General features: G+C 41.4%; 1 protein-coding gene across 5 annotated transcripts; it reads left to right on the top strand.

Annotated features, from left to right (window-relative positions):
- The first annotated feature begins 397 nt into the window (after positions 1–397).
- si:dkey-174n20.1 (retinol dehydrogenase 14) lies at positions 398–8861 on the top strand. Of its 5 annotated transcripts, none has more exons than XM_045706898.1 (4): positions 398–700; positions 4122–4364; positions 4677–4979; positions 8401–8861. In XM_045706898.1, exons 2-4 carry the CDS (start codon positions 4166–4168, stop codon positions 8658–8660), a joined length of 762 nt encoding a protein of 253 aa, XP_045562854.1. In that variant the 5' UTR covers positions 398–700; positions 4122–4165; the 3' UTR covers positions 8661–8861. The 5 variants fall into 5 exon arrangements, with proteins under 5 accessions (XP_045562854.1, XP_014026035.2, XP_014026037.1 ...); XM_014170560.2 differs by lacking the exon at positions 398–700 and adding an exon at positions 2188–2609; XM_014170562.2 differs by lacking the exon at positions 398–700 and adding an exon at positions 2716–2864.
- Positions 8862–10103: the final 1242 nt, after the last annotated feature.

Below are 10103 nucleotides of genomic sequence, written 5' to 3'. Positions count from 1 at the left end.
ACTCACAGACACCATTCAAACAGTTTTAGAAAATTTAGGGTGTTTTCTATCCATATGTAATAAGTATATGCATATTCTAGTTACTGGGTAGGAGTGGTAACCAGATTAAATCGGGTATGTTTTTTATCCAGCCGTGTCAATACTGCCCCCAATACTGCCCCTCAGGCAAAAACCTGAGAAAAATTTAATCAGGAAGTGGGAGAAATTAGAAATGTAGTTTTTCTTTTGAATCCCTTGAAAAACTACAATGACATGGGATTTACGTTGCACCTCCTAACTCTTCCTGTCAACAATCTTTAGGAACTGGTTTTATCCGTCACCTGTTACCGGGCAGAAAATTGTGGCTCAGTCAATCAGTGGCCAGTCTGAGGACAGGTGTCTCGTGACGCGCGTGTGCGTGACTTCGTTGTTTTTTATTTTTCTTCTGGGATGAATACCTATTGCCCGGTTGTAAAATTATCGCAATTTTACGTTAAAAAATACCCTAAAGGATTGATTGTAAACATCCTTTGACGTGTTTCTACAAACGGTAATGGAACTTTGAACATTTCGTCTATGGATTTGCGTCCACACCACGTGGCATTGTAAAGTGTTCTGGATGGGTCAACAAAACTGACTTATTTGGAGTTTGCAGAACAACTGAACATTTCTTGTGGAAGTGGGTGCCCTTCCGAGTGCATTCCGCCGAAGATCAGCAAAGGTAAGTAAATATTTCGAACATATTTTTTGAGATTTGTCGAGCCGTGGTTGTAGGCTAACTGTATAGCTTAGCATTGAAGGCTAAGTTCTGTACTCAGAATATTGAACAATGTGCTTTTTCCGTAAAGTTATTTTGAAATCTGACAAAGTGGTTGCATAAAGGAGTAGATTATCTCTAATTCTTTAAATATTTGTTTTAAATTTTGTCAACGTTTATGAGTTCTTCTGTAAATGAATGTGCCTATTCACCGGAAGTTATGGGGAGAAAACATTTTCTGAACGTCACGCGCCAATGTAAAAATTGGGTTTTTGGATATAAATATGAATTTGATCGAACAAAAAATGCATGTATTGTCTAACATGATGTCCTAGGAGTGTCATCTGATGAAGATTGTCAAAGGTTAGTGCTTCATTTTAGCTGTATATCTGGTTTTGTGATGGCTATCCGTGCTAGGAAAATTGCTTTTTTTTGTTGCTTAAAGTGCCATCCTAAAATAATCTAATGTTTTGCTTTTGAATTTCGCGCCGTGCTATCTCACTGGTTGTTGTCCAACCAATCCTTTTAACGGGATTGTATCTCGAAGGGGTCCTCAAGATGTCAGTTAAGAACAAATTCTTATTTTCAATGACGGCCTAGGAACAGCCTTGTTCAGGGGCAGAACGACAGGTTTTTACCTTGTCAGCTCAGGGATTCGATCTTGCAACCTTTCAGTTACTAGTCCAACGCTCTAACCACTAGACTACCTGTCACACCAAATATAGGTGATCAATGTAGTAGCCTAAACTATACTTTAATCATATTTAGGAAGTACATTTCCTTGGAATGATAACTTCCCGGTGCTTCTCGGCTCATGCACACGCGCATGTGATATCGCAGTTATGGCTACTGAATTCGAAGCAGCAAGAATGATGACCGCGACACTTGCTACGTTTTGCATATAGGATATAGCCTACATTTTAGGAGAACGATTTACAGGCAGAGACAAATAAATGGGTAATCCATATTTAGGGTATTGAAAATGAAAGGCGCATCCTATGCACGAGTTGTGTCTTTTCAATAATGATAAAAACAATGTATTGCACCTCGACTCACGTTGGTTGAGCGCCCTTCACTTCTTTCCATTATCAAATATGTATTTACAGACACATTTCATGTTTAATTGAACTGCCACGTGAAACTCCATACATGTAGGCAGTCTACTATTTTTCAATGAGACACACACACATAGACGCGCTTCAACTCGCACACCAAACTAGTGTGAACAATGCGAAAAATGTGCTTTTAATACAATAGGTAGGCTAACGCATACAAAGCAGAAAGACGGCCGTTTCCAAATAATCTGTGGGACAACAACAATATTTTAATCCCAAAATCTTCTGTTTGACAGCGCGCAGCATGAAAAACCCACAGGAATTCAGCCCTCTCTAGTAGGTAGCTCCGTCCTTGATGCCATAGAGAACAAATTGTGGCGTAACTGAACTGCGGAATGTTTCCACGCATGCGCATTTACACATTGTCTGTGAGCTAGCAACTGGCTATTAATATATATTGAAATACGTTATTGGAGCAGTTTTTATTTTATTGTTTGGTAGGGAAATGGGAATTCGTTATGAACTGTTACTAAGACGAATCATTTATATGTACGCCATGGATGTATCGTGTCTGATGTCGACCAGAATGCTAACTACAGTTTACTAGCCTCTAGCTAGTTTTCAGTTCATTCATTGACGTCTTTGCAAGAAGAGCGTCCATGATTATTTTATGTGGCTAACCAGCTCGCTTGAAAAAATGTATATTTTGTTCACGATTATTACTTCATTAGTTTGCTATTTGATTTTGAAATGGATGAAAATGAGGAGGTATTGCACGGACTTGAAAAGACTGGATGGGAAAACAGTTGTCATTACTGGTAAGGCAGAAGGATAGATAGCTAGCTACCTAGCTAGCAAATTGGCTAGCTAGTAGCCGCGCATGCGCCGATATGAACCGTTTTAGCTATATAGACGTATCGCCAATCGCACATAGTGTAGCTACAATCATAGCAGAACCACAGTGTCTGGCAGTACGTCTGTTAGCGCAGAGGTTTTCAAGATTTTCTTTCCCAGGGACCGCCACCTAGTCGAACCCCATTAGCAAAACAATTGAAATCGTGTCTTCTCATCAGGTAAATGATGATGGCAATAAGAAGTAATAAACATTGTAAAATCAATAGATTTGGTACAGTTTTGTTATTGTGACCGCATTGGTGGACAGTTCATAATGGCTGGAACGGAGATAATGGGATGTCAAACACATGGAAACCATGTGTTTGCTATACTTGCTACCATTTCAAATATTCTTCTCCAGCCGTTGCCACCAACCTCCTGTGAGTGACAGGTAACTGTTAGTCTATTAACTAGAAAGATATCTTGGTGGCATAGAGGACATTTTTCTGTAAAGCACATTTTCTGCAATTCTAAACATTTTTCAATTGAGCTGGGAGAAGATTTCGCAGTTTTGAAGCTAATTCCCTGGAATTACAGTTCGTCATGGAGCTGAAAGACAATGTTCTGCAATTCTATGTATTTTGCCAAGGGTAATGCTGTGTTCGCCTGCTCAAGCAATATACCAAAATCATTGGGCATTTCCCCTGTTTTGGGAATTTTCTATACTCCCTGACTGTCTACCTTTTATTTGATTGTTAGATCTCAAAGATGGTATTGTAAAACAATATGTATAGTTCAATATGCTTTCTATCTGGTTTTGGTTGTTTAAGTTGACACCAAAACTGTTTTTCCATCCTGAAAATTACCACTTGTATGGCCCGCGTAAGAATTTTCTATACAGAAGAAAACTGTAAATGGCTCCAATGACTGTAATTTCCTCCGTATTAAAGGAATAGTTTGAGATTTTGGCAATGAAGTTGAGAGATGCATGAATTGATTTATTAACATGAAATAAAACAGGTAACACCTCTTAGGGTTGTTACTAGTTACCGCAGGCACAAAGGCATAAACCCTGCTATTTTTCTACAATTTCTCTTCTTAAAATGTAATTATAACCCTAACCTTAACCACACTGCTAACCTTATGCCTAATTCTTACTTGAAATGAAGACCAAAAAGCGCATTTTTGTTTTTATAAATTTTTACGATATAGCCAATTTTGACTGTGGCTGTGCTATCTAGTGTAAACCCTCTCAGAGGGAGGATTAATGTATTTTTTAAAGTCACTGAGTGCTGTTAGCAACCTTACCACCCCCCCTTATTCAGATGTTTAATTGATGATATCCTCTTATTTCACATTCATATATTACCGTTTGGTTTTTTAGACTGTAGTCTATTTCACATCATTTGCTGTACATTAGAGGTACATCATTGGACGTTATGGCTTTGTAATAATAATCATCATCCATTCTCTCCCTCCCTACCTGTCTCTTTTAGGTGGCAATGCTGGCATCGGCAAAGAGACGGCGGTTGCTTTGGCGATGCGAGGTGCCCGTGTCATCATAGCTTGCCGTGACGTGGACAAGGCTGAGAAGGCGGTGAGGGAGATCAAGATCAGGGGTCACAACGTTAACGTCCATCACATGGAGCTGGATTTGGCCAACATGCGCTCCATACAAGACTTCTGTAAGACCTTCCTTCAGAGAGAGAAGAGGTTGGACATCCTCATCAACAATGCTGGTGAGAGAGAGGAGTCTGTGATACCCTCATAAAGAAGCCCTTAGACCACAGGTGTCAAACTCATTCCACGAAAGGCCGAGTGGCTGTGGGTTTTCACTCCTCCCTTGTACTTGATTGATGAATTAGGTCACTAATTAGTAAGGAACTCCCCTCACCTGGTTGTCTAGGTCTTAATTGAAAGGAAACACCTGCAGACACTAGGCCCTCCATGGAATGAGTTTGACACACCTGCCTTAGACTCTTTGGCATTCAGAGGTAGTAAACTCAAACATTAAGAAATCTTGCTAGCTAACCTCCCCTCTCCACTCACAGCCATGCCCAGCGTGCTGGACTGGACGGAGGACAACTTCAGCATGTGTTTCGGTGTGAACCACCTCGGCCACTTCCTGTTGACCAACCTACTGTTGGGCCGCCTGAAGGATTCGGCCCCCAGCCGCGTGGTCACGCTCACCTGCTCCAACTACAAGTACCAGAAGTTAGACTTCCAGGACCTCAACTATAACCTGCTGCCCTTCTTCACCTACTGCCGCAGCAAGCTGGCCAACATCTACTTCAGCCAGGAGCTGGGTAGAATGATGGAGGGCAAAGGAGTGACGGCATATGCTGTGCACCCTGGTGAGGCTTGAAGCACTACTGTAAACTGAGATTACATTTGTCACACTAATACAATGATAGATTATGACTATATAAAATAATCTAATGGCCAAGATGACAGAGGAAAAGGGTGACCACCTACGCTGTGCACCCTGGTGAGGCTTGATGCATTACTGTGTGTCAGCGTTTCCGATGTATTAATTTAGCTGTGGTCCTGCGCCATGGCAAAATCATTGCTGCCACTGCAAAAACATAGTATTTCTACAAAATGTACTTTCAATACAGTTTTGTTATGCACATTCACTTTTCCTCTGTACAGACAGTGCATTCGAAAAGTATTCAGACCTCTTGACTTTTTCCACATTTTGTTACCTTACAGCCTTACCTAAAATTGATTAAATACAAAATGTTCCTCATCAATCTACACACAATACCACATAATGACAGAGCAAAAACAGGTTTTTATAAATGTTTGCAAATGTATTAAAAATAAACAACAAATATCTTATTTACATAAGTATTCAGACCCTTTGCTATGAGACTCGAAATTGGGCTTAGGTGCATCGTGTTTCCTTAGATCATCCTTGAGATGTTTCTACAACTTGATTGGAGTCCACCTGTGGTAATTTCAATTGATTGGACATGATTTGGAAAGGGACACACCTGTCTATGTAAGGTCCCACAGTTGACAGTGCATGTCAGAGCAAAAACCAAGCCATGAGGTCAAAGGAATTGTCCATAGGCCTCCGAGACAGGATTGTGTCGAGGCACAGATCTGGGGAAGGGTGCCAAAAACGTTCTTAAATGGAAGAAGTTTGGAACCACCAAGACTCTTCCTAAAGCTGGCCGCCCGGCCAAACTGAGCAATCGGTGGAGAAGGGACTTGGTCAGGGAGGTGACCAAGAACCCGATGGTTACTCTGACAGAGCTTCAGAGTTCTTCTGTGGAGATTAGAGAGCATTCCAGAAGGACAACCATCTCTGCAGCACTTTAAAAAATCAGGCCTTTATGGTAGAGTGGCCAGATGGAAGACACTCCTCAGTAAATTGCACGACATCCCGCTTGGAGTTTGCCAAAAGGCACCTAAAGGACTCTGATGCCATTAGAAACAAGATTCTCTGGTTTGAAGAAACCAAGATTCTCTGGTTTGAAGAAACCAAGATTGAACTCTTTGGCCTGAATGCCAAGCGTCATGTCTGGAGTAAACCTGGCACCATCCCTACGGTGAAGGTACACCTTCTAACAGGACAACGAATCTAAGCACACAGCCAGACAACGCAGGAGTGGCTTTGGGACAAGTCTCTGAATGTCCTTGAATGGCCCAGCCAGAGCCCGGACATGAACCCGACCAAACATCTCTGGAGAGACCTGAAAATAGCTGTGCAGCAACACTCCTCATCCAACCTGACAGAGCTTGAGAGAAACTGCAGAGAAGAATGTGTGAAACTCTCCAAATACAGGTGTGCCAAGCTTGTTGTGTCATACCCAAGAAGACTTAAGGCTGTAATCGCTGCCAAAAGTGATGCAACAAAGTACTGAGTAAAGGGTCTGAATACTTACTTAAATTTGATATTTCCGTTTTTTCAACAACAAAAAAACTGTTTTTGCTTTGTCATTATGATGTATTGTATGTAGATTGGTGAGGAGAGAAAACAATTTAATCCATTCTAGAATAAGGCTGTAACCTAACAAAATATGGAAAAAGTCAAGGGGTCTGAATCTGTCCTGGTACAACATCGTTCTGCAGGTTATTTAGTCCGGGTACAACACCGTCCTCGATAGGGCTCTCTAGTCACTGGAGAGACAGGCTGAGCGTGCCAGTCACTGTTAGGGAATACATATTAGGAACTTTGTCATTCCTCATCCTCACCCTTTAATTAGTAAAGTCTCAACCTTTTGGGGCGGCAGGTAGCCTGTGGTTAGAGCGTTGGACTAGTAACCGAAAGGTTGCAATATCGAATCCCCGAGCTGACAAGGTAAAAACATGTTGTTCTGCCACTGAACAAGGCAGTTAACCCACTGTTCCTAGGCTGTCATTGAAAATAAGAATTTGTTCTTAACTGACTTGCCTAGTTAAATAAAAGGTAAAACTTATTTTTTTTTAAACCTGCCTGCACTAGTCAACCCTCACCCTTCTCACCTAGTCAGCTAACTTCTTAGAGAAAATGTTTCTGTTTTAAAGCTAATTTCCTACAATTCTAAACATTTTGCCATGGCTTATGACATGTTCATATGCTATCTGGTGAGGGGGCCCAAGCTTTAGGGGATAATCTCAGCTTTCTGTAAGTATACATATTTCTCAACTCTTACAAACGGAGTAGCCTATGTAATTTAGATGATGCACTGGCAGAATGGAACGGAGCTCGCCATTTGCGATGAATACATAAAGTAGCTTATAGGCCTACCCGTGGAAAGTTTTTGTAGGACAATCATTTTACTGTTGAATTATAAATGTCTATGAGCTATAATATCATATTTAGAGTTAGCAAACTAGCTAATGTGTTTTGAGTTCCTACATCCTCAGGTGGTTATTTATGTAGCATATATTAGCCTAGGCCAATATGCACAAAAAAAGTTGCGAGCAAATAATATTTTCAAAAGAGGCAAAATACATCTTGACAATTCTGAATCCTATTTTGACATGTTGCACATCAAAATATCCATCATGGTGGCAGGTAGCCTAGCGGTTAGAGCGTTGGGCCAGTAACTGAAAGGTTGCTGGTTCGAATACCCGAGCCAACAAGGTGAAAAATCTGTCGTTGTGCCCTTGAGCAAGGCACTTAACACTAATTTGCTCCAGGGGAGATGTAGTACTATGGCTGACCCTGTAAACCAACACATTTCACTGCACCTATCCGGTGTACGTGACAATAAAACATCTTATCATGCATTCATGTTAGATGAAATAGCTAATTTCTATCATGTCTTACTTGGCACTGGAAAAACTGTCTAGAGCCCTGCTGCTAATGGAAAATAACTGCATTAAAAAAAAGACAGTTATTGAGCAAAATGGGTCAATTTATTGTGATGTAACTTTTTTTCTCTGATCTGCACAGCATACTGTATACTGAAGCATTTATAATACAAAATAAAATAAACTCCCCCCTCTGCTACTACAATTTTCAGAGGAAACACTGGTCTGTATACTGTAGATTATACGAATACAGTCATAGCTATAGATCAAATAGTCACATAATGAAATGGCCAGGATGATGGAAGAGATGGGCTTACTATCTGTCTCACAGTGGCATGCACACAGACATGGTTTCAGAAAATGGAGGCACAACTCTCTTGTTAATTGGTAAGTGATTAAAAACGTAAAAAAGAAAAGACAACACATTTTAAAACAAGGATAGCTACTGGATACCTCCATTTTGGGGAACAGAATCAGTGTGTGGGAATTATTTTATGCATCACACTTACGTCTCCCTCCGTTTTCCAGGCTATGTTCAGAGCAGTTGGACAGATCACTACTCCATCCTGTTCCGTATGCTGGTGCAGGTGATCATGTTCATGTTTTTCGTGCCGTGTGAGATGGGCGCTCAGACCGTGGTCTACTGCGCCGTGTCGGACGAGGCTGCCAAGCACAGTGGGGGATACTTCACCGACTGCCAGCCCACCACGCTGAGACCTTTCGCCAGAGACGCCGGTGTGGCCAAAAAACTGTGGGAGGCCAGCGAGAGACTGGTCAAACTGGCCTGAGAAAGGATGAAGGCTTCGTAAGGCTTGTAGACATTTTTATCCTGGAATACTCACTGAATATCACTCTGTTTTACTAGTGTTGTTTTTAAACAAAAACAATGGTTAAGGGGTATGATATTCAGTTTTGGATTTCCAGTCCAGGAGTGTTTTCCAGGTTTGTTGAAATATTAATGACTCAAATAAAAAATACATTCCCTCACACTGTTGGCTTGCAATGTTTCACTGGCCAAACACCTGGGTAACCTGCAGTTCAGAGTCTGGGAGAAGATGCAAGGGAGCGTCCAATACACTCCTGTGATTCTGGAACCCAACACTGCTGAATGTAGGCTATATCTGTCTGATGGTCTGACCAGGGTGAGAAATTTAGGCAAAAGGCAGCATTTCCCTGACAACCCAGACAGGAACTGGGCTCTGAGGGGTTCAGCTCAGGAAGCACAGCTGGGAGGTGGGGGACCACCCTGACGGGGTTATATGTGTAGCCAGAGAGTCAGTCAACCGTAAGATGGGAGTTATATGTATGCCTAAAGTATGGAATCTGGGCTTTACGGCTGAAGAGCAGTGAGTATTGGGCAGGCGGTAAGACTCCTCCTCTAAGGAGACACCAGAGGATCAGTGTTCAGCTGAACTATGACAGCGGGGAGGTGTCCTACGAACCCAAAGACATGACACACATCTACACATAAAGACACGTTTACTGATAAACTGTTCCCATACTCTATAGGAAAGCCCGGTGACGCTATCTACCCTTATATACAGATCTGACAATTAGAGGTGTCTGACAGTGATGTAGTCCCGATGAGGTGTGTGATAAATATTAATGCATTGGTTTCTAATGAATTTGTTTTTATGTTTTGGTAATGTACACGAAGAACTGTTTATTTATGCGTAGCGAATCACAGAGTAATGCTTTTAGGGTTGGGTTGTAACTCTGCTCTCATGCTGGGGATGTTGCACTGCTGGGTTTCCGTCATCTACATGTAACTGTTCTGGCTCATAATTACAGCCGGAATAGATCAAATGGAACGGCATCAAACGCCTGGAAACCATGTGCTGGATGTATTTAATACCATTCCACTGATTCTGCTCCAGTCATTAGTCAGTACAAAAAAAATAAAAATGCATGAACTTAAATGTATGAAATGTATGCATTCACTACTGTAAGTCACTCTGGATAAGAGCGTCTGCTAAATGACTAAAATGTAAAATGTAAAAACAATTACCACGAGTCCCGTTCTCCCCAATTAAGGTGGCACCAACCTCCTCTGGTTTGTTATGAAGATTCATGAAAGGAATAGATAAGCTTTGTACTACAAGTCACCAGATTTCTACACAAGACTCATTTCCCTGAAAAGGACTTAAGAGGACAAGGGCATAATGTCTGATCAGTTCAAGTTTAACTCTAGGAGAGTAATGACAGTGTGTGTTTACAGAGAGATGATGACA

This window comes from Salmo salar, chromosome ssa24, assembly GCF_905237065.1.
Source record: "Salmo salar chromosome ssa24, Ssal_v3.1, whole genome shotgun sequence".
NCBI classification, from domain to species: domain Eukaryota; kingdom Metazoa; phylum Chordata; class Actinopteri; order Salmoniformes; family Salmonidae; genus Salmo; species Salmo salar.
Note: the sequence above shows the minus strand (reverse complement) of the source record. Positions and strands in the feature narration are given on the sequence as shown.